Source organism: Ranitomeya imitator, chromosome 6 (genome assembly GCF_032444005.1).
Source record: "Ranitomeya imitator isolate aRanImi1 chromosome 6, aRanImi1.pri, whole genome shotgun sequence".
Classification (NCBI taxonomy): Eukaryota; Metazoa; Chordata; class Amphibia; order Anura; family Dendrobatidae; genus Ranitomeya; species Ranitomeya imitator.
In genome coordinates, this window is record NC_091287.1 from 10,430,576 (window position 1) to 10,455,612 (window position 25,037).

The window sequence follows — 25,037 nt, forward strand, 5'->3', positions numbered from 1 at the left end:
CCTGAACTATACTCTAGTTACATCCAGAGCTGCAGTCACAAGTCTGCCTTTACACCCTGAACTATACTCTAGTTACATCCAGAGCTGCAGTCACAAGTCTGCCTGCACACCCTGAACTATACTCTAGTTACATCCAGAGCTGCAGTCACAAGTCTGCCTGTACACCCTGAACTATACTCTAGTTACATCCAGAGCTGCAGTCACAAGTCTGCCTGCACACCCTGAACTATACTCTAGTTACATCCAGAGCTGCAGTCACAAGTCTACCTTTACACCCTGAACTATACTCTAGTTACATCCAGAGCTGCAGTCACAAGTCTGCCTTTACACCCTCAACTAGTTACATCCAGAGCTGCAGTCACAAGTCTGCCTTTACACCCTCAACTAGTTACATCCAGAGCTGCAGTCACAAGTCTGCCTGCACACCCTGAACTATACTCTAGTTACAACCAGAGCTGCAGTCACAAGTCTGCCTGCACACCCTGAGCTATACTCTCGTTACATCCAGAGCTGCAGTCACAAGTCTGCCTGCACACCCTGAACTATACTCTAGTTACATCCAGAGCTGCAGTCACAAGTCTGCCTTTACACCCTCAACTAGTTACATCCAGAGCTGCAGTCACAAGTCTGCCTTTACACCCTCAACTAGTTACGTCCAGAGCTGCAGTCACAAGTCTGCCTGCACACCCTCAACTAGTTACATCCAGAGCTGCAGTCACAAGTCTGCCTGCACACCCTGAACTATACTCTAGTTACAACCAGAGCTGCAGTCACAAGTCTGCCTGCACACCCTGAGCTATACTCTCGTTACATCCAGAGCTGCAGTCACAAGTCTGCCTGCACACCCTGAGCTATACTCTCGTTACATCCAGAGCTGCAGTCACAAGTCTGCCTGCACACCCTGAACTATACTCTAGTTACATCCAGAGCTGCAGTCACAAGTCTGCCTGCACACCCTGAACTATACTCTAGTTACATCCAGAGCTGCAGTCACAAGTCTGCCTTTACAACCTGAACTATACTCTAGTTACATCCAGAGCTGCAGTCACAAGTCTGCCTTTACACCCTGAACTATACTCTAGTTACATCCAGAGCTGCAGTCACAAGTCTGCCATTACACCGTGAACTATACTCTAGTTACATCCAGAGCTGCAGTCACAAGTCTGCCTGCACACCCTGAGCTATACTCTCGTTACATCCAGAGCTGCAGTCACAAGTCTGCCTTTACACCCTCAACTAGTTACATCCAGAGCTGCAGTCACAAGTCTGCCTGCACACCCTGAACTATACTCTAGTTACATCCAGAGCTGCAGTCACAAGTCTGCCTTTACACCCTGAACTATACTCTAGTTACATCCAGAGCTGCAGTCACAAGTCTGCCTGCACACCCTGAGCTATACTCTAGTTACATCCAGAGCTGCAGTCACAAGTCTGCCTTTACACCTGTAGAGGTTTGTACTCACTCGGTTGCGGTCGGCCCAGGACGCGGTGCTGCTGCAATGTCCAGGCTGGATTATTCAAACCTCATAAACCGCTCAGGAGGATAGCAAAGAAAAGCTCATCTTATACCGGCCCAAGGTGAATACACAAAGTAAAATGTCCATACATTCTAGTGGCTCCGCACACTCAGGATAGTGTCCAGGTCTCAGCACAGACCAACACAGGAGATCCACACAGCTCCAGCCACAGACCCTGAGTGAGACACTCAGCCTCCATCTTATCTGCCGTCATTCCCACCCATCTCTGCTGACCGCTCATAACACCCGGCCCTGGACTGGGCTGATAACTCTGTCAGCACTATATGTACTGGAGCATGCTTCCGAGCTCACATCACCGCAGCTAATAGCCGCGATGACGCATTACTCCCCTCACGGACCCGTCCAGCGGCCATCTTACACACCATAAACTATATTCCAGTTACATCCAGAGCTGAAATCACAAGCCTGCTATTACACCCTGTACTTTACTCCAGTTACATCCAGAGCTGAAATCACAAGCCTGCTATTACACCCTGTACTTCACTCCAGTTACATCCAGAGCTGAAATCACAAGCCTGCTATTACACCCTGTACTTTACTCCAGTGTTATGATCTGGTGGCCTTGGAGCAGCATGAGACGTACTCTGGAGAAGGTGGTCCCTGTACTGACCGCAGACCCTGAACTTAACAGCACAACTAGAAGTAGCCGTGGGGGGTACCTGACACTCCCTAGACCCCTCGACACAGCCCAAGAACTAACTACCCCTAAAGACAGAAACAGGAAATCTATCTTGCCTCAGAGAAATCCCCAAAGGAAAGATAGCCCCCCACAATTATTGACTGTGAGAGGAGAGGGAAAAAACATACGCAGATATGAAATCAGGATTTAGCATAGGAGGCCATACTAGCTAAAAAGAAAGCAAAGATCATAATACTTTGCGGTCAGTATTAAAACACTAGAAAATATCCACCACAGAAAATACAAAACACCACATCTGACTAAAGACATGGGGGGTATATCTGCATCTCCAGAGACACAGCAAGGCTGCAAGAAATCCTTCACAGACAAAGCTGGACAAGACAAAACATGAAAAGTCACAGAACTATAAGGTCCACAGCATGTGGACAGCAAAAACAAAGCTAGGACTTATCTTTGTAGAAAAGCACAGCAAACAGGAGAGACCAGAAGGGAAGTGAATCCTCCAAAAACAATGGACAACTGGCACTGACTAAAGGATCAAGCAAGGCTATATAGCCCAGCCCAAATTGCAAAAAATAGATACACCTGATAAATGCTGCGAACCAACTACCACAGCACTACCACTCATAACCACCAGAGGGAGCCCAAGAGCAGAATTCACAACACTCCAGTTACATCCAGAGCTGAAATCACAAGCCTGCTATTACACCCTGTACTTTACTCCAGTTACATCCAGAGCTGAAATCACAAGCCTGCTATTACACCCTGTACTTCACTCCAGTTACATCCAGAGCTGAAATCACAAACCTGCTATTACACCCTGTACTTTACTCCAGTTACATCCAGAGCTGAAATCACAAGCCTGCTATTACACCCTGTACTTTACTCCAGTTATATCCAAAGCTGAAATCACAAGCCTGCTATTACACCCTGTACTATATACTCCAGTTACATTCAGAGCTGCAAAAACAATTTTGTGGATAAATTACATTCAACCCCAGTCATGTCCAGAGCTGTAATCACAATTCTGCTGTTACGTATAAATCTCCAGTCACTTTCAGAGCTGCATACATACGCCCTGTGCCAGCAGCGACTCCTCCTTCCATGATGACAACACTGCACCACATTTCCCAGCATGCCCTGTTCCTGACTGTGTGTTCTGTATGGGCTTTGTATACTTGTAATGGGGGCACATTTATATCCGTCATCTGCAGCCTATAACTCCCAGCGGCTGGGAAACTACAACTCCTAACATCTCCTACAGTCTGCAGATCACTGGTGAGGAGGCAGGTATAGACCTGAGCAAGTGTTTATGTAACGGAAAAGGAAACAATGTAATCATCTGGATACAAGTAACCAATAACTACAAACCTGCTTTCCTCTTTTCCTCTTTCCTTTCTTCTACTCTGTCCATTGTTGTCTCTTCTGTTCTCTTCTCTCATCCTCTGTTCTCTTTTTTCCTTTTCTTCTTCTCCTTTCTCCTTCTTCCTTATCATTTTCTCCTTCCTCTTCTCTTTTTCTCCTTCTTCCTCCTCTTCTCTTTTTATTTTTCTTCCTTCCTCTTCTCTTTTTCTTTTTCTCCTTCCTCTTCTCTTTTTCCTCCTTCTTTCACCTCTTCCCTCTTTCCTCTTCTTCTTTCCCTCTTCCCCCTTCCCTCTTCCCCTCCCCTCTTCCGTCTTCCTTCTTCCCTCTTCTTTCTTCTTTCTCACCCTTCTTCCCTCTTTCCTCTTCTTCTTCTTCCTCTTCCTTCTTCCCCTTCCCTCTTCCTTCTTCTTTCTCTTCCCTCTTCTTCTTCCCCTTCCCTCTTCCTTCTTCTTTCTCTTCCCTCTTCTTTCTTCCTTCTCCCTTCTTCTCTCTTCCGTCTTCCTTCTTCCCTTTTTCCTCTTCCTTCTTTTTCCTCTTCCTTCTTCCCTCTTTCCTCTTCTTCCTCTTCCCTCTTCTCTCTCTTCCTTCTCCCCTCCTCTCTCTTCCCTCTTCCTTCTTCCCTTTTTCCTCTTCCTTCTTTTTCCTCTTCCTTCTTCCCTCTTTCCTCTTCTTCCTTCTTCCCTCTTTCCTCTTCTTCCTTTTTCTTCTTCCCCTTCCCTTTTCCTTCTTCTCTCTCTTCCCTCTTCCTTCTTCCCTTTTTCCTCTTCCTTCTTCTTCCTCTTCCTTCTTCCCTCTTCCTTCTTCTCTCTTCCTTCTATCCTCTTCTTCCTCTTCCTTCTTCCCTCTTCTTCCTCTTCCCCTTCCCTCTTTCCTCTTCTTCCTATTTCTTCTTCCCCTTCCCTCTCTTCCTTCTTCCCCTCCCCTCTTTCCTCTTCTTCTTTCCCTCTTCCCTCTTTCCTCTTCTTTCCCTCTTCCCTCTTTCCTCTTCTTCTTTCCCTCTTTCCTCTTCTTCTTTCCCTCTTCCCTCTTCTTCTTCTTCTTCTTCCCCTTCCCTCTTCCATCCTGTGAAGTCATAACTCTCTGCTGCATCTTCAAATGTCGGATTCCCAGGACCAAGAAAGAGATTGAAGCTCGTTACGCGCAGCGTCAGGCAGGGAAGGAGTACGCCGACAAGCTGGAGTCTGTTCCTCCATTAAATGAGCTGACGGAAATCCCCGGAGGTATGTTCTAATGAAGAATTAATAACCAGCAATGTACACAGGTAAAGAGGGCGCCAATAACATGGTGGAGGAGGGGAGAGGGGTGTCTGAGGTGGGGAGCCAGTACTGCGCACATTTCTCCAAGGTGTCCCAGGAGCTGTTTTTCCACAAGACATCTCCAGGCTGCATATTCCTCGTACTACTGTGAGCAGCCTGTGTGGCCTAAACCTGCTCCCGTGGCTGCAGCGTCTCTGGACTTGTCTCCATTGAGCACATTGGGGAAGTCATTGGTAGGTGATTACACAGGAGCTGCCGGCAGCGGATCCTGATGATTTGTACAATCAGCGGCACAACCTTCCTCAGACAACCATTAATAACCTCAGTGATAGCAGCCGAGGCCGGAGGCGCCGGGATTTCTGCACGAGGCCGGAGGTGCTGGGATTTCTGCACGAGGCCGGAGGTGCCGGAGTTTCTGCACGAGGCCGGAGGTGCCGGAGTTTCTGCACGAGGCCGGAGGTGCGGGGATTTCTGCACGAGGCCGGAGACGCCGGGATTTGTGCACGAGGCCGGAGGCGCCGGGATTTGTGCACGAGGCCGGAGACGCCGGGATTTGTGCACGAGGCCGGAGACGCCGGGATTTGTGCACGAGGCCGGAGGCGCCGGGATTTGTGCACGAGGCCGGAGGCGCCGGGATTTGTGCACGAGGCCGGAGGCGCCGGGATTTCTGCACGAGGCCGGAGTTGCCGGGATTTCTGCACGAGGCTGGAGGCGCCGGGATTTCTGCACGAGGCCGGAGGCGCCGGGATTTCTGCACGAGGCCGGAGGTGGCAGGATTTGTGCACGAGGCCGGAGGCGCCGGGATTTGTGCACGAGGCCGGAGTTGCCGGGATTTCTGCACGAGGCTGGAGGCGCCGGGATTTCTGCACGAGGCCGGAGGCGCCGGGATTTGTGCACGAGGCTGGAGGCGCCGGGATTTGTGCACGAGGCCGGAGTTGCCGGGATTTCTGCACGAGGCCGGAGTTGCCGGGATTTCTGCACGAGGCTGGAGGCGCCGGGATTTCTGCACGAGGCCGGAGGCGCCGGGATTTCTGCACGAGGCCGGAGGTGGCAGGATTTGTGCACGAGGCCGGAGGCGCCGGGATTTGTGCACGAGGCCGGAGGTGGCGGGATTTCTGCACGAGGCCGGAGGTGGCGGGATTTCTGCACGAGGCCGGAGGTGGCAGGATTTGTGCACGAGGCCGGAGGCGCCGGGATTTGTGCACGAGGCCGGAGTTGCCGGGATTTCTGCACGAGGCCGGAGGTGGCAGGATTTCTGCACGAGGCTCAGACTCCAGACTGGAGAATCCAGAGATTTTGATAATCTAGTTTCACTTTTTCTTCCTTCCCGATCAGTGAAGTCTCCGTCCTGCGACTTACATCGTTCTCCACTTCTCCTTTGTGGAGTTGTAACTTCCATGTAGAGAAGTACATGCTGCACAGTAGACTGCTACTCCAGCCTGCATAGACCTGTATATTGTCTGCTGTACAGTACACTGCCTCTACATGCTGCACATTCTTGTTTTTTCTGTAGCACCCCTGAGGATTGTTCTTTACTTTTAAAGATGTATCGTCTCTTGTTTCTGTTGCTGTTTGTGGTTCTCCTCCTGAGTCGATGACTTAGAATTTACAAGGTCCCATTTCCGAATATCCTGTATAATTTATAATTTTCTGTTTTTGTCGGGGTGATAAACAACGCACTTGGCTATGAGATACATTTGAGTTTAGTTTCACAGCGTCATTGTGGGGTAGAGATGACTTTATGATTTGAGTCAGTTCCATTCTGCAAATACTACATTTATATTTTTATACCTTTACTTTTTTATTTTTTTTAAACTAGAAAAAACTTTTAAGAAAAAGGGGAAAAAAATCCTGTTCTGTTCTGTAGTGTTTAATGCTAAGAATACAGAGACGTCAGACCTGAGGACTTCATTGGGCCCCCGGCTGTCATGGACACCCATAACAGTGTCCCAGGAGTGGCAGTGAGGACCCCTCTAATGGCGTAGATGCTGCCGGTGACAGTGACTGTGTGTGCAGCTGCCGCCTGCCGTCCATGGTGCGGGCTCTGCTCCTGAGCCTGCGCCATCACCACACTGTATGTGTATGGGAAGCACCAGCTGCCATCATGGTGCAGGCAGAACCAGGATAAGTATAATGATTTGTGGTAGATCCTCATAGAGGTGATACTAGTGTCCCCCACACACCGCACAAGGCATCGGGATTGTCTAGGAAGAGAACAACATGGCCGCCTTCTTCCACAGATCAGACTTCTTCCACAGACTGTATCCCAGCTGTCGCCCTCCCATTACTGACAGCGCGTTACTCAGGTATAGGCATGAAAGCGGGGGCCAGAAGAGGGGACAATACAGAGATTCTGTTACTGATCCACACATTGTAACATGTAGGATTCCGGATACTGTTTGTATCTGCACAGGAGGAGATAAGAAGTGACGGAACCGCTGCTACAAATATGGCGGAAACAGCGGGAGGCGCGGCAGGTTCTGTAGAACAGGAGATGACAACATAATAACCACAATCCCCCCAGAGCACAGCACAGACCCCCCACCACTCACCCCTGGGACTCAGTAACAAATCTGTGCTCGTTCTGCCCCAGAAATTGATTTGTTGCAGTTTTAGAAATCTGCGGTGTGAATTGTGCGGAGCGCGGCTGAGACCTGGACATGGCCGCTCTGTAACCCGAGGCTGATGAGTAGATCTGCACAGAGGAGTCAGCGGATGTGTCCTGCAGCCGATCTGACAGGTGAAACATTGTACCCCTTGGGTTCATGTTCTTCTCTTGGGATCCAGGCTGTTGGGTTCATGTTCTTCTCTTGGGATGCAGGCTGTTGGGTTCATGTTCTTCTCTTGGGATGCAGGCTGTTGGGTTCATGTTCTTCTCTTGGGATGCAGGCTGTTGGGTTCATGTTCTTCTCTTGGGATGCAGGCTGTTGGGTTCATGTTCTTCTCTTGGGATGCAGCCTGTTGGGTTCATGTTCTTCTCTTGGGATGCAGGCTGTTGGGTTCATGTAGTTCTTCTCTTGGGATGCAGGCTGTTGGGTTCATGTTCTTCTCTTGGGATCCAAGCTGTTGGGTTCATGTTCTTCTCTTGGGATGCAGGCTGTTGGGTTCACGTCCTTCTCTTGGGATGCAGGCTGTTGGGTTCATGTAGTTCTTCTCTTGGGATGCAGGCTGTTGGGTTTATGTTCTTCTCTTGGGATCCAAGCTGTTGGGTTCATGTTCTTCTCTTGGGATGCAGGCTGTTGGGTTCATGTTCTTCTCTTGGGATGCAGGCTGCGCAGCGACGTTGGGCTCCGTTCACACATCCGTTTATGTTTTCTGTTCTGTTTAGAAGAGATAATTGGAATGAGCATCCTGTGCAGTCTTGTTTCAGATGGAGGCTGAGGGTCTCATTGATCTATGCGGGGTCCGTATCTGCTCATTTTAAGAATGGGAAACACCAACCCCAAGATGGGTGAGTACGGGGCTTGGTGTCTCCTAGTGCTGGAGTGGTGGTCCTCTCATATCACCACTTCACTCCTCAGACGGGGCACGCAGGGGCCATTCTCACTATCACTGGGGCTCCGACCATTGTGACCTCCACCGATCCTAAGATCTTGAGCATGTGCCCCATTGTCTATGGGACTGATGAGCATAGCAGTCAGGTATCTCAGACAGTTGCATAGACAATGAATACAGCATGGGCATCCTCGACCCCCTGCTCTACTCACACGAGGCTTTCAGACCCTCCAATCCTGAGATCTTGAGCGAGTGCACCACTGTCTATGGGACTCCAGTGCTCGCTGTCTCCTAGTGCTGCAGTGCTGGTCCGCATACATGACTGTATGGCTGGAGGACCTACCTGTGGATAGTGACAGCTATGATTGCTGGCGGTCTGACCACTGTGACCTCCACCGATCCGGAGATCTTGAGCTTGTGCTGTGGACCCCACCATGCAGAGCTCATCTGTAGCTGAGGGGCACATGCGAGACTGGATCTCCATCCAGAAGGGGCACGGCGGAGCCCCATGCTCAGGACTGCTGGGGGTTGCAGTGCTCGGACCACCAGTGATCACCCAGTTGTTAGTAATAACTTTCTGCCTTGGGACAAACTCTCTGATTTATTATTCATCCATTATCGATCAGACATTCCCATAATTCATCTATTCTGCATGTAGTCGCCCTTGGCCTCTGCTCTCACAGCGAGGGGTCCTGACAGGCTGGAAAGCTCCGATCGCTCTGCAGCCCACCGGACGGACTCTGTGGCCTCGGCCATTCTGAAGTTCTATCTATATACTGTACAGTACATATATATATATACACTCACACACGGACTCCCCGCCCCGGCCCTACGTCACAGGGCTCCTCCATGTAATCCAGTTCTCCGGGCAGCAGAGCATATATTGACTGTGGCCAGCGCTGTCCGCTCCGCCAGGTACTGAGCGGCCTGTGGCGGCAGATAAGAGCGGCACTCGCGGTGTAGATACGGGTTCTGCCGCTCCATATAATCACTGACATCTTTCATTAACCTGCAAAGAGAAAAGAAGCCCATGTGTCCATCCAGTTCAGCCTATATTCCATCATAATAAATCCCCAGATCTACGTCCTTCTACAGAACCTAATAATTGTATGATACAATATTGTTCTGCTCCAGGAAGACATCCAGGCCTCTCTTGAACCCCTCGACTGAGTTCGCCATCACCACCTCCTCAGGCAAGCAATTCCAGATTCTCACTGCCCTAACAGTAAAGAATCCTCTTCTATGTTGGTGGAAAAACCTTCTCTCCTCCAGACGCAAAGAATGCCCCCTTGTGCCCGTCACCTTCCTTGGTATAAACAAATCCTCAACGAGATATTTGTTATTGACTCGGGATTCATTAGTCCGGGCCGACACCGGATAATGGCGGAAAAGTGACGGCATGAGAGAACGCAGGGCTTCCTCGGAGTGTGAGGCTCATCATCTACCATTATGGAGGCCCTGTCCTTCTCCGTCTTGGTGTCACTGACCTTTTGTGATTCAATATGGCCGGTCATGAATTCACACAAAATAAAACAAATATTGCTCTTTCATTTTGCATTTAACCCGTCTTTGCAAATGTTTAGGACAAAAAGTCATAAATTCTCAAAAAGCTGCAAAATTCCTCCAAACGCCCCCGAAACCTTTATTCAGGTGGGGGGAGGGGGGAACTGGAGGAGAAACGCCAAAAGAAAGGACGTTTGGTAAAAGTGGCATTTCATGAATCTGTCCCAAACGTCCGGACCAGGAAAAATAAAAAAAAAGACTAAAAAGTGGCGCAGAATTTATAGAGTATAAAGCACAAATACTAAAGGCACCAAAATGGAGACAATGACCCCAGAAAAGTGGGAGACAACAATGGTGAATCGGGGCCATCGCCGGTGACGCGGGGAGTATCAGAGGCTGCGACGGATGATGGGAGTCGTCCCACGGGAAGCAGCAGAGAGACCACATCTGATACAAAGTAACACAGGGCCGGATCACACGGCGATCGCTATGAATGTAGACACAAGTGAGTTACAGAATCGGCGCCACAACGGTCCACAGGTTGGACCTGGTATTACACCGCTGACCCATTCACCTCAGCAGGGCTGCATTACCAGACACAACCTGTGGACAGATGTGGCGCTGGTTCTGAGTTATTGAAATCCTGTACTACCTCTTTAACCAAACCAGAAGGCCACATCCATCATGGCTCCCATCAGTGCAGGGCTCGGCACTCTGTGGACCAGTGATTCAGCGGGCAGGTAATGGGGCGGCATTGTCACGGGTAATCCCATAGTGCCGAGCCGGTGGCCAGTGGTTTTTGTCCTGAGGAAGAAGCATGGTGCTGCGAAACACGTAGAAATAAAAATGCAGAATCTTTTACCCTTAGCTGAATTGCCTTCACCCTCCGGCAGCACCGATTCTCTACATTTTTCCTTCTACACAATCTGTGGAGTTGTCACATCTGTATCACAGGGTGTGGTTCTTTACTGTACAAGCAGTGTGTCTGCCCTATAATCACCTGTGGGACTGACTATTGGCTTTAAGCGCAATTAATCTGTGGAGAAGTCTCCTCATAAGCTCATTCTAAGAGCTGTGAATCTGTGGGATGGTTCTTTACTGTAAGAGCTGTGAATCTGTGGAGTGGATCCCCAGGAGCTGGTTCTTTACTGTAAGAGCTGTGAATCTGTGGGGTAGATCCCCAGGAGCTGGTTCTTTACTGTAAGAGCTGTGAATCTGTGGCGTAGATCCCCAGGAGCTGGTTCTTTACTGTAAGAGCTGTGAATCTGTGGCGTAGATCCCCAGGAGCTGGTTCTTTACTGTAAGAGCTGTGAATCTGTGGAGTGGATCCCCAGGAGCTGATGCTTTACTGTAAGAGCTGTGAATCTGTGGGGTAGATCCCCAGGAGCTGGTTCTTTACTGTAAGAGCTGTGAATCTGTGGAGTGGATCCCCAGGAGCTGGTTCTTTACTGTAAGAGCTGTGAATCTGTGGGGTAGATCCCCAGGAGCTGGTTCTTTACTGTAAGAGCTGTGAATCTGTGGAGTGGATCCCCAGGAGCTGGTTCTTTACTGTAAGAGCTGTGAATCTGTGGGGTAGATCCCCAGGAGCTGGTTCTTTACTGTAAGAGCTGTGAATCTGTGGGGTAGATCCCCAGGAGCTGGTTCTTTACTGTAAGAGCTGTGAATCTGTGGCGTAGATCCCCAGGAGCTGGTTCTTTACTGTAAGAGCAGTGAACCTGTGACTTGGGTATTCCAGGAGCTGGATCTTTACTGTAAGAGCTGTGAATCCATGGAGTAGTTCCACAGGAGCTGGTACTTTATAAGCTGTGAATCTGTGGAGTAGATCCACTGGAGCTGGTTCTTTCCTATAATATCTGTGGCGTAGTTCCCCAGGAGCTGATTCTTTACTGTAAGAGCTGTGAATCTGTGGAGTAGATGCCCAGGAGCTGGTTATTTACTGTAAGAGCTGTGAATCTGTGGAGTAGATCCACTGGAGCTGGTTCTTTCCTATAATATCTGTGGCGTAGTTCCCCAGAAGCTGATTCTTTACTGTAAGAGCTGTGAATCTGTGGAGTAGATGCCCAGGAGCTGGTTATTTACTGTAAGAGATGTGAATCTGTGGAGTAGATCCACTGGAGCTGGTTCTTTCCTATAATATCTGTGGAGTGGATCCCCAGGAGCTGATTCTTTACTGTAAGAGCTGTGAATCTGTGGAGTGGATCCCCAGAAGCTGGTTCTTTACTGTAAGAGCTGTGAATCTGTGGGGTAGATCCCCAGGAGCTGGTTCTTTACTGTAAGAGCTGTGAATCTGTGGCGTAGATCCCCAGGAGCTGGTTCTTTACTGTAAGAGCAGTGAACCTGTGACTTGGGTATTCCAGGAGCTGGATCTTTACTGTAAGAGCTGTGAATCCATGGAGTAGTTCCACAGGAGCTGGTACTTTATAAGCTGTGAATCTGTGGAGTAGATCCACTGGAGCTGGTTCTTTCCTATAATATCTGTGGCGTAGTTCCCCAGGAGCTGATTCTTTACTGTAAGAGCTGTGAATCTGTGGAGTAGATGCCCAGGAGCTGGTTATTTACTGTAAGAGCTGTGAATCTGTGGAGTAGATCCACTGGAGCTGGTTCTTTCCTATAATATCTGTGGCGTAGTTCCCCAGAAGCTGATTCTTTACTGTAAGAGCTGTGAATCTGTGGAGTAGATGCCCAGGAGCTGGTTATTTACTGTAAGAGATGTGAATCTGTGGAGTAGATCCACTGGAGCTGGTTCTTTCCTATAATATCTGTGGAGTGGATCCCCAGGAGCTGGTTCTTTACTGTAAGAGCTGTGAATCTGTGGAGTGGATCCCCAGAAGCTGGTTCTTTACTGTAAGAGCTGTGAATCTGTGGGGTAGATCCCCAGGAGCTGGTTCTTTACTGTAAGAGCTGTGAATCTGTGGGGTAGATCCCCAGGAGCTGGTGCTTTACTGTAAGAGCTGTGAATCTGTGGAGTGGATCCCCAGGAGCTGGTTCTTTACTGTAAGAGCTGTGAATCTGTGGAGTGGATCCCCAGGAGCTGATTCTTTACTGTAAGAGCTGTGAATCTGTGGAGTAGATGCCCAGGAGCTGGTTATTTACTGTAAGAGCTGTGAATCTGTGGAGTAGATCCACTGGAGCTGGTTCTTTCCTATAATATCTGTGGCGTAGTTCCCCAGAAGCTGATTCTTTACTGTAAGAGCTGTGAATCTGTGGAGTAGATGCCCAGGAGCTGGTTATTTACTGTAAGAGCTGTGAATCTGTGGAGTAGATCCACTGGAGCTGGTTCTTTGCTATAATATCTGTGGAGTGGATCCCCAGGAGCTGATTCTTTACTGTAAGAGCTGTGAATCTGTGGAGTAGATGCCCAGGAGCTGGTTATTTACTGTAAGAGCTGTGAATCTGTGGAGTAGATCCACTGGAGCTGGTTCTTTCCTATAATATCTGTGGAGTGGATCCCCAGGAGCTGATGCTTTACTGTAAGAGCTGTGAATCTGTGGGGTAGATCCCCAGGAGCTGGTTCCTTACTGTAAGAGCTGTGAATCTGTGGAGTGGATCCCCAGGAGCTGGTTCTTTACTGTAAGAGCTGTGAATCTGTGGGGTAGATCCCCAGGAGCTGGTTCTTTACTGTAAGAGCTGTGAATCTGTGGGGTAGATCCCCAGGAGCTGGTTCTTTACTGTAAGAGCTGTGAATCTGTGGAGTGGATCCCCAGGAGCTGGTTCTTTACTGTAAGAGCTGTGAATTTGTGGGGTAGATCCCCAGGAGCTGGTTCTTTACTGTAAGAGCTGTGAATCTGTGGGGTAGATCCCCAGGAGCTGGTTCTTTACTGTAAGAGCTGTGAATCTGTGGAGTGGATCCCCAGGAGCTGGTTCTTTACTGTAAGAGCTGTGAATCTGTGGAGTGGATCCCCAGGAGCTGGTTCTTTACTGTAAGAGCTGTGAATCTGTGGAGTGGATCCCCAGGAGCTGGTTCTTTACTGTAAGAGCTGTGAATCTGTGGCGTAGATCCCCAGGAGCTGGTTCTTTACTGTAAGAGCGGTTAATTTGTGGGGCAGTGCCCCAGGAGCTGTGAATACACAAACAAGTGAGGGCTTTAATATAAAAGCCCATCCATTCCTGGCACAGATAAGATGGCAGTACAGAGATGTATAGACTCTGATATTGCTGTGGATCCAGTCTGATGCCATTGGGGCCAGGAAGGATTCCTCCCGTTCGGGGCTCGTGCCTCGTTTGCCTTCATCCCTTCTTTCCTATTGCTGGTGGAACTTTCCTCCACACTATCTACCTCGCTATGTATCCATATTGTCCCCGTTACATATGTGTCCTTGTGAGGGTCCCTGGGGATGATCACACATATTGGGGGGGTGGCCCTCTCCTCCGTGGCGTCTCCCAGCGGCGGCGGACGACTTGTGTTGTGTTTGCATTGATATTTCCTGTTTTCTCTCGTAGCTCATCTTCATCATCCTCCACATGAATACATCTGAGCCTGTTCTCGGCCGGAGAGTCTCACATGTATGTCCGTATTCACCATCATCCTCTGTATCCCGCGCCTCCATCTTCCTTTCCTGGGGCCTAGAAATCCCCGCTGGGTGAAATCCGGGGGCTCTGGATGTGGCAGTCGGTGTGTGAGACCCTGTGATACAACGAATGTTACACGGGGTCTCTTATATTCAGCGGGGTGACTGATTCCGATAATATCACCTAATGTCCTCACACCCTTCTCAAGTAATACAACTTTATTGTGCATAAGTGTTAACACCGTACAATGAATAAGCACGCCATACAGTATGGTGGTGTTATATCGTCACAGTATAGCGGCATTATGTGAGCACAGTATGGCGGGGAGAATATGTATTTGATACGCTGCCGTTGTTGCAAGTTTTCCCACCTACAGAGAATGGAGAGATCTGTAATTTTTATCGTACGTACACTTCACCTGTGAGAGACAGAATCTAAAAATAAAATCCAGAACATCACATTGTAGGATTGTTACATAATTAATTTGCGTTTTATTACATGAAATAAGTATTTGATACAATAGAAAACAGAACTTAATATTTGGTGCAGAAACCTTTGTTTGCGGTTACAGAGGTCAGACGTTTCCTGTGGATCTTGACCAGGTTTGCACACACTGCAGCAGGGATATTGGCCCCCTCCTCCATACAGATCTTCTCCAGATCTTTCAGGTTTCGGGGTTGTCACTGGGCAACATTGAGTTTCAGCTCCCTCCAAAGATTTTCTCTTGGGTTCAGCGCTGGAGACTGGCTATGTCACTCCAGGACCGTGAAATGCTTCTTACGGAGACACTCCTTAGTTTCCCCGGCTGTGTATTTCAGGTCATTTGGTCATCATGTTAGAAGACCCAGCCACGACCCATCTTCAATGCTCTTATTGAGGGAAGGAGGTTATTGGCCATCTCACAATACATGACCCCATCCATCCTCCCTTCAATACGATGCCCTCGTCTGTCCACTTTGCAGAAAAGCACCCCCAAAGTGTGATGTTTCCCCCACCATGCTTCACAGTTGGGATGGTGTTCTTGGGATTGTTCTCATCCTTCTTCTTCCTCCAAACACGGCGACTGGAGTTGATACCAAAACGTTCTATTTTGGTCCCATTTGACCACATGACCTTCTACCATGTGTCCTCTGGATCATCCAGATGGTCATTGGGGACTTCAAATGGGCCTGGACATGTGATGGGGTGAGCAGGGGGAACTTGTGTGTCCTGCAGAATTTTAACCCCAGACGGCGTAGTGTGTTACTAACTGTAATAGTTGAGGCTGTGGTCCCAGCTCTCTTTAGGACATTGACCAGGTCCTCCCGTGTAGTTCTGGGCTGATTCCTGACCTTTCTCAGACTCATCCTTACCCCAGGAGGCGAGAACTTGCATGGAGCCCCAGACTGAGGAAGATTGTCAGTCATCTTGTCTTTCTTCCAATTTCTAATGATTGCATCAACCGTCATTATCTTCTCACCAAGCTGCTGCCTATTGTGCTGTAGCCCATCCCAGCCTTGTGCAGGTCTACAATTTTGCCCTTTTCCTTAGACAGCTCTTTGGTCTTGGCTATGGTGGAGAGGTTGGGGTGTGATTGAGTGTGTGGACAGGTGTCTTGTATACAAGTAACGAGGTCAAACAGGAGCAATTAATCCAGGTAATGAGCGCAGAGTAGGAGGCTTCTTACAGAAACACTAACAGGTCTGTGAGAGCAGAATTCTCGCTGGTTGGTCGGTGATCAAATACTTATTTCATGCAATAAAATGCAAATTAATTATGTAACAATCCTACAATGTGATTCTCTGGATTTTATTTTTAGATTCTGTCTCTCACAGGTGAAGTGTACCTACGATAAGAATGACAGCCCTCTCCATTCTGTGTAGGTGGGAAAACCTGCAAAATCAGCAGTTTAGCAAATATTCCATCACCAATATGGTGGTATTATATGAGCCCTGTAAGGTGGATTCATGTGATCACTGTATGGCGGTGTTATGTGATCACTGTATGGTGGCGTCATGTGAGCACTGTATGGTGGTTTTATGTGGTCACTGTACGGTGCCATTGTGATTACTGTATGGCGGTGTTATGTGATCACTGTATGGCGGTGTTATGTGATCACTGTAAGGCGGTGTTATGTGATCACTGTATGGCGGTGTTATGTGATCACTGTATGGTGGCATCATGTGAGCACTGTATGGTGGCTTTATGTGGGCACAGTATGGTGGCGTCATGTGAGCACTGTATGGTGGTTTTATGTGGTCACTGTACGGTGCCATTGTGATTACTGTATGGCGGTGTTATGTGATCACTGTATGGCGGTGTTATGTGATCACTGTAAGGCGGTGTTATGTTATCACTGTATGGCGGTGTTATGTGATCACTGTATGGCGGTGTTATGTGATCACTGTATGGCGGTGTTATGTAATCACTGTATGGCGGTGTTATGTGATCACTGTATGGCGGTGTTATGTGATCACTGTATGGCGGTGTTATGTGATCACTGTATGGCGGTGTTATGTGATCACTGTATGGCGGTGTTATGTGATTACTGTATGGCGGTGTTATGTGATTACTGTATGGCGGTGTTATGTGATTACTGTATGGCGGTGTTATGTGATTACTGTATGGCGGTGTTATGTGATTACTGTATGGCGGTGTTATGTGATTACTGTATGGCGGTGTTATGTGATTACTGTATGGCGGTGTTATGTGATCACTGTATGGCGGTGTTATGTGATCACTGTATGGTGGCTTTATGTGATCAATATATGGCGGTGTTATGTGAACACTTATATGGTGGCTTTACAGAGTCAAATAAATCGCCAAACGGTGTTCAAATGATACTGCTATATAGTAACCCAAAATGCTCAACTAACACCACTATTCAGTGTTCATGCAATACCACCACACTGTGCTAAAAAAATACTAAAAACATACCATGCACAATTAATACCAATTCTCTGACCAAATAAAACAGATATACCAGTGTTGTGCAATTTATATAAGGATTTGTGATGGTCTCAAGCACCAGAAGCCCCAGGTCCTTGGATCACCACCTCCAGCAGGGGACATCCTGTGTGACTGCAAAGTTCATGTGTCCAAAAGCCCAATGACCGGACCTTCATTTCACTGCAGCTTTGCCTCACCCCATATTATCCAAGTGTTCATTACAACAAGTCCCAAATCAGCAAAATAGACACAGCTGGAGTAGGGATTGTGGGAATGGTGGTGGGCATATACCTGCTGACCCCTGCACACCGTTTACCTGCCAACACACATAGACCCCCCCATCTGCTGATCCTGTAGATTGTGTATCTGACCAACCCGTATGCCCTTTATCTGCTGAGCACTGTAGACCCTGTATCTGCTGATACCAATAGACCCTGCTTCTGCTGATCCTGTAGACCCTACAGTGCCTTGCGAAAGTATTCAGTCCAATGGAACTTTTCAACCTTTTCTCACATATCAGGCTTCAAACATAAAGATACCAAATGTACATTTTTGGTGAAGAATCAACAAGTGGAACACAATTGTGAAGTTGAACGAAATTTATTGGTTATTTTACATTTTTGTGGAAATTCAAAAACTGAAATGTGGGGCGTGCAATATTATTCGGCCCCTTTACTTTCAGTGCAGAAGTTCATTGTGGATCTCTGAATGATCCAATGTTGTCCTAAATGCCTAATGATGATAAATATAATCCACCTGTGTGTAATCAAGTCTCCGTATAAATGCACCTGCTCTGTGATAGTCTCAGGGTTCTGTGTGAAGCACAGAGAGCATCATGAAGACCAAGGAACACAACAGGCAGGTCCGTGATACTGTGGTGGAGAAGTTTAAAGCCGGTTTTGGATACAAAATGATTTCCAAACCTTTAAACATCCCAAGGAGCACTGAGCAAACGATCATATTGAAATGGAAGGAGCATCATACCACTGCAGATCTACCAAGACCCGGCCGTCCCTCTAAACCTTCATCTCAAACAAGGAGAAGACTGGTCAGAGATGCAGCCAAGAGGCCCATGATCACTCTGGATGAACTGCAGAGATCTACAGCTGAGGTGGGACAGTCTGTCCATAGGACAACAATCAGTCGTACACTGCACAAATCTGGCCTTTATGGAAGAGTGGCAAGAAGAAAGCCATTTCTCAAAGATATCCATAAAAAGTGTCGTTTAAAGTTTGCAACAAGCCACCTGGGAGACACCAAACATGTGGAAGAAGGTGCTCTGGTCAGATGAAACCAAAATCAAACTTAAGGGCAACAATGCCAAACGATATGTTTGGCGTAAAGGCAACACAGCTCATCACCCTGAACACACCATCCCCACTGTCAAACATGGTGGTGGCAGCATTATGGTTTGGGCCGGCTTTTCTTCAGCAGGGACAGGGAAGATGGTTAAAATTGATGGGAAGATGGATGGAGCCAAATACAGGACCATTCTTGAAGAAAACCTGTTGGAGTCTGCGAAAGACCTGAGACTGGGACGGAGATTTGTCTTCCAACAAGACGATGATCCCAAACAGAAAGCAAAATCTATAATGGAACGGTTCACAAAAAAACGTATCCAGGTGTCAGAATGGCCAAGTCACAGTCCAGACCTCAATCCAATCAAGAATCTGTGGAAAGAGCTGAAAACTGCTGTTCACAAACGATCTCCATCAAACCTCACTGAGCTCGAGCTGTTTGCCAAGGAAGAATGGGCGAGAATTTCAGTCTCTCCATGTACGAAACTGATAGAGACAGAACCCAAGAGACTTGTAATCGCAGCAAAAGGGGCAACAAAGTATTAAGTTACAGGGGTCGAATAATATTGCACGCCCCACTTTTCAGTTTTTGAATTTCCACAAAAATTTAAAATAACCAATAAATTTCGTTCAACTTCACAATTGTGTTCGGCTTGTTGTTGATTCTTCACCAACAATTTACATTTGGTATCTTTATGTTTGAGCCATGACATGTGGGAAAAGGTTGAAGAGTTCCAGGGGGCTGAATACTTTCGCAAGGCACTTTTCGCAAGATCCTCTATCTGCTGACCCCTGTAGACCGTGTATCTGCCAACACCCATAGAACCCAGCATCTGATCCCTGGAGACCCTGTGTCTGCTAACCCCATTTAGTCCCTTTATCTGCCGACACCCATTGACTTTGAATATGCTGACCCCTATAGACCGGGTATGTGATGACCACTGTAGACCCTGTAGATTGTGTATCTGCTGACCCCTATAGACCCTGTATCTGCTGGCCCATAGACCTTGTGTGTGATAACCACTGTAGACCCTGTAGATTGTATATCTGCTGACTCCTATAGATCCTGTATCTGCTGGCCCATAGACCCTGTATGTGGTGGCCCCTGTAGACCCTGTAGATTGTGTATCTGCTGATCCCTATGGACCCTGTATCTGCCAGCCCATAGACCCTGTATATGGTGACCCCTGTAGACCCTGTAGATTGTGTATCTGCTGACCCCTATAGACCCTGTATCTGCTGGCCCATAGACCTTGTGTGTGATAACCACTGTAGACCCTGTAGATTGTATATCTGCTGACTCCTATAGATCCTGTATCTGCTGGCCCATAGACCCTGTATGTGGTGGCCCCTGTAGACCCTGTAGATTGTGTATCTGCTGATCCCTATGGACCCTGTATCTGCCAGCCCATAGACCCTGTATATGGTGACCCCTGTAGACCCTGTAGATTGTGTATCTGCTGACCCCTATAGACCCTGTATCTGCTGGCCCATAGACCTTGTGTGTGATAACCACTGTAGACCCTGTAGATTGTATATCTGCTGACTCCTATAGATCCTGTATCTGCTGGCCCATAGACCCTGTATGTGGTGACCCCTGTAGACCCTGTAGATTGTGTATCTGCTGACCCCTATAGACCCTGTATCTGCTGGCCCGTAGACTCTGTCTGTTCTGATCCTTGTAGACCCTATTGATTGTGTATCTGCTGACCCCTATAGACCCTGTAATGCTGGCCCAAAGACCCTGTATGTGATGACCCTTGTAGACCCTGTAGATTGTGTATCTGCTGACCCCTATAGACCCTGTATGTGATGACCACTGTAGACCCTGTATCTGCCGGCTCGTAGACCCTGTATGTGATGACCCCTGTAGACCCTGTAGATTGTGTATCTGCTGACCCCTATAGACCCTGTAATGCTGGCCCAAAGACCCTGTATGTGATGACCCTTGGAGACCCTGGATATTGTGTATCTGCTGACCCCTATAGGCCCTGTATCTGCTGGCCCGTAGACCCTGTATGTGATGACCCTTGTAGACCCTGTAGATTGTGTATCTGCTGACCCCTATAGACCCTGTATGTGATGACCACTGTAGACCCTGTATCTGCCGGCTCGTAGACCCTGTATGTGATGACCCCTGTAGACCCTGTAGATTGTGTATCTGCTGACCCCTGTAGACCATGTATCCGCTGACCTGTTCACCTGTCTCTGTGTTTCCATATTTCTGTCTTTCTTACTTTTGTGTCTCGGCTTCTTCTCTGCCTCTCTTTCCTCCAGGTTCTTCTGAAAATCTTCAGACTCTGTCCGGCCAGGTCCAGTCTCGATCCCACCGGGTCCTACCTGTTGTGAAAGAAGAAGATGAGATGATCCTTCAGGGAAATCAGTGACAGCTTCTTCTCTTCTGCTTAGACTTCTCTCATGAACTTTCTCAGTGTTTTTCTATCCTTGAATCTTTCATCTGGAGACATTGTAGATAAAATATGAGCCTTCTCCATCAAGGGGACAGCAACGCTGACCTGCTGGATGTGATAGGGCTTGTCTCCGTCTGTGGATGCTAAGTGTAATATTGGCTCCTGTCTCCTGGTTATTCTCACGTCCATAGATGTTTCCACCATGGATGGCCTCCATAGATGTTTCCACCATGGACGGCCTCCATAGATGTTTCCACCATGGACGGCCTCCATAGATGTTTCCACCATGGACGGCCATCTCCGTGCCACATGAGGTTGGGCTTCTCTTCATGCCACATAATCCGGGCCAGGTCCTTCCATTTCCTGACGTCTCTGGTCACTGCCATCAGTCTGAAGTACAGCCTGCAGAAGGGAAGCGCAGGTCTTGTGTGCAACCCCAATTCTTAAAGGGTTGTTCATGACATGGATATTGATGACCTGCCCTAGTGATTGGTCACTAATATCTGATCTGTGGGGACTGATGCCCAGCACTTCCACCAATCACCTGCTTGTGAACAGAGCACGAATAGCTCAGCTCCACACACTGAGTAGTGGTCGTTCTCGGTACTGCAGCTCAGCTCCACACACTGAGTAGTGGTCGTTCCCGGTACTGCAGCTCAGCTCCACACACTGAGTAGTGGTCGTTCTCGGTACTGCAGCTCAGCTCCACACACTGAGTAGTGGTCGTTCCCGGTACTGCAGCTCAGCTCCACACACTGAGTAGTGGTTGTTCCCGGTACTGCAGCCCAGCTCCACACACTGAGTAGTGGTCGTTCTCGGTACTGCAGCTTAGCTCCACACACTGAGTAGTGGTCGTTCTCGGTACTGCAGCTCAGCTCCACACACTGAGTAGTGGTCGTTCTCGGCACTGCAGCTCAGCTCCACACACTGAGTAGTGGTCGTTCTCGGCACTGCAGCTCAGCTCCACACACTGAGTAGTGGTCGTTCTCGGCACTGCAGCTCAGCTCCACACACTGAGTAGTGGTCGTTCTCGGTACTGCAGCTCAGCTCCACACACTGAGTAGTGGTCGTTCTCGGCACTGCAGCTCAGCTCCACACACTGAGTAGTGGTCGTTCTCGGCACTGCAGCTCAGCTCCACACACTGAGTTGTGGTCGTTCTCGGCACTGCAGCTCAGCTCCACACACTGAGTAGTGGTCGTTCTCGGTACTGCAGCTCAGCACCACACACTGAGTAGTGGTCGTTCTCGGTACTGCAGCTCAGCACCACACACTGAGTAGTGGTCGTTCTCGGTACTGCAGCTCAGCTCCACACACTGAGTAGTGGTCGTTCTCGGTACTGCAGCTCGACTCCTATTGAAGAGAATGTTCTGCAGTACTAAGACCGGCTACTTCATAGTGTATGGCGCTGTTCTGGCTCTCCTCACAATGTACTTCTATTCATAGCTGATCAGTAAGGCTGCATTCATACACAAGATGACCCATTTTGTCCTTAGGTGTCATCCTACTTGCATCAGTTTTCTTCTCACACCTTTTTGATTGAAGATGATATACAGTACAGACCAAAAGTTTGGACACACCTTCTCATTTAAAGATTTTTCTGTATTTTCATGACCATGAAAATTGTACATTCACACTGAAGGCATCAAAACTATGAATTAACACATGTGGAATTATATACTTAACAAAAAATGTGAAACAACTGAAATTACGTCTTATATTCTAGGTTCTTCAAAGTAGCCACTTTTTGCTTTGATGACTACTTTGCACACTCTTGGCATTCTCTTGATGAGCTTCAAGAGGTAGTCACCAGGAATGGTCTTCCAACAATCTTGAAGGAGTTCCCAGAGATGCTGAGCACTTGTTGGCCCTTTTGGCTTCACTCTGGGGTCCAGCTCACCCCAAACCATCTCGATTGGGTTCAGGTCTGGTGACTGTGGAGGCCAGGTCATCTGGCGTAGCCCCCATCACTCTCCTTCTTGGTCAAATAGCCCTTACAAAGTCTGGAGGTGTTTAGGATCATTGTCCTGTTAAAAAATAAATGATGGTCCAACTAAATGCAAAACGGATGGAATAGCATGCTGCTGCAAGACGCTGTGGTAGCCATGCTGGGTCAGTATGCCTTCAATTTTGAATAAATCCCCAACAGTGTCACCAGCAAAGCCCCCCCACACCATCACACCTCCTCCTCCTTGCTTCACGGTGGGAACCAGGCATGTAGAGTCCATCCATTCACCTTTTCTGCGTCACACAAAGACACGGTGGTTGGAACCAAAGATCTCAAATTTGGACTCATCAGACCAAAGCACAGATTTCCACTGGTCTAATGTCCATTCCTTGTGTTCTTTAGCCCAAACAAGTCTCTTCTGCTTGTTGCCTGTCCTTAGCAGTGGTTTCCTAGCAGCTATTTTACCATGAAGGCCTGCTGCTCAAAGTCTCCTCTTAACAGTTGTTGTAGAGATGTGTCTGCTGCTAGAACTCTCTGTGGCATTGACCTGGTCTCTAATCTGAGCTGCTGTTAACCTGCGATTTCTGAGGCTGGTGACTCGGATAAACTGATCCTCAGAAGCAGAGGTGACTCTTGGTCTTCCTTTCCTGGGGTGGTCCTCATATGAGCCAGTTTCTTTGTAGCGCTTGATGGTTTTTGCACCTGCAATTGGGGACACTTTCAAAGTTTGCCCAATTTTTCAGACTGACCTTCATTTCTTAAAGTAATGATGGCCACTCGTTTTTCTTTACTTAGCTGCTTTTTTCTTGCCATAATACAAATTCTAACAGTCTATTCAGTAGGACTATCAGCTGTGTATCCACCAGACTTCTGCACAACACAACTGATGGCCCCAACCCCATTTATAAGGCAAGAAATCCCACTTATTAAACCTGACAGGGCACACCTGTGAAATTAAAACCATTCCCGGTGACTACCTCTTGAAGCTCATCAAGAGAATGCCAAGAGTGTGCAAAGCAGTCATCAAAGCAAAAAGTGGCTACTTTGAAGAACCTAGAATATAAGACATATTTTCAGTTGTTTCACACTTTTTTGTTAAGTATATAATTCCACATGTGTTAATTCATAGTTTTGATGCCTTCAGTGTGAATGTACAATTTTCATAGTCATGAAAATACAGAAAAATCTTTAAATGAGAAAGTGTGTCCAAACTTTTGGTCTGTACTGTAGATTGTCTGGACTTTTTTGATACATTGATTAAAAGTCTTTGGATCAGTTTGAGGCGGATCAAACTATGCAGGAAATGTGGAGTGCAAAGTCTGCGTCTTCCCAGGTTCATCCGAGTCTCACAAATCCCCATAGACTTCAATGGTCGAGTCTGATCCCCAAACCCTGATGAGAATATGAAGAAGTTCTGCGTCTCACGGGCCGGAGACCCGGACACTGATGTGTGAGCGGCTCAATAGGACCCTGTGGTTCCGCGTATAGTCCGAAAAACAACGGACGCACTCAGATGTGTGACATGGATGTGGGAATGTACTAAAGGGGACGAGTGTCGGACCCTCTCCGATCTGTAGATGACCCATCCTAAGGATAGCCATCACTATAGAAGTCCTGGAAAAAGCTGTCACTTGTCCCATTAAGCTCAGCATGGTCAGAAATGGCTGATAACAGAAAGTAATAGACTGTACTCTCCTGTCCTACAGTCACCTCCCCCAGTAATGGCTGATAACAGAGAGTAATATATTGTAGGTCTTTTATTAAATAAAAAATACTTCACGTGACACTAACTATGATACATTACAAATAAAACACAACAAAACAAAACATAAGAACAAAGCTCCAATCAGAGGACAACAAATGACAAATCACAAAGAAATAAACCAGAAATGGAACCAAAATGGAGAAAGTTCATGATCTACAAATCAGGGACAAGAAAGAAAAAAAAATCCAATAAAATAAACGCAGCAAAACTAAAAGATATTATATATATATATATATACACACACACACCTACTCTAACTATCCCGCCACCCCTGATCCAGCTCTGGCCACAAAGTTCAGGAATCATCCGAGCTAGGATCAGGCCCCAAAGTTTTTCCCCAGGCGGGGCCTGGGCCAGGCCAGATCAGTCTCTTATCACCGCCG

At 47.9% G+C, this 25,037-nt stretch overlaps 1 protein-coding gene and 1 long non-coding RNA gene across 5 annotated transcripts in view; one reads left to right on the forward strand and one right to left on the reverse strand.

The window, feature by feature from the left end:
• The window catches only part of TMIE (transmembrane inner ear), a 163,156-nt gene that overhangs the window by 58,566 nt on the left and 79,553 nt on the right, over positions 1-25,037 (forward strand). For 2 of the 3 annotated variants that reach the window (XM_069729132.1, XM_069729133.1), the window contains exon 3: positions 4,614-4,763. In XM_069729132.1, the coding sequence (XP_069585233.1) occupies positions 4,614-4,763 (150 nt within the window). Of the gene's footprint in view, positions 1-4,613; positions 4,764-20,809; positions 24,674-25,037 lie in introns of those variants that run through there. The other variant, XM_069729134.1, reaches the window with a different exon arrangement.
• LOC138641613 (uncharacterized) overlaps positions 1-25,037 on the reverse strand; it is a 48,623-nt gene that overhangs the window by 16,419 nt on the left and 7,167 nt on the right. The window contains exon 2 of one of the 2 annotated variants that reach the window (XR_011313920.1): positions 20,770-20,872. The exons of the other annotated variant lie outside the window; for it this stretch is intronic. This is a non-coding gene — a long non-coding RNA (uncharacterized lncRNA). The remainder of the gene's footprint in view (positions 1-20,769; positions 20,873-25,037) is intronic. 2 annotated transcript variants of the gene reach the window in all.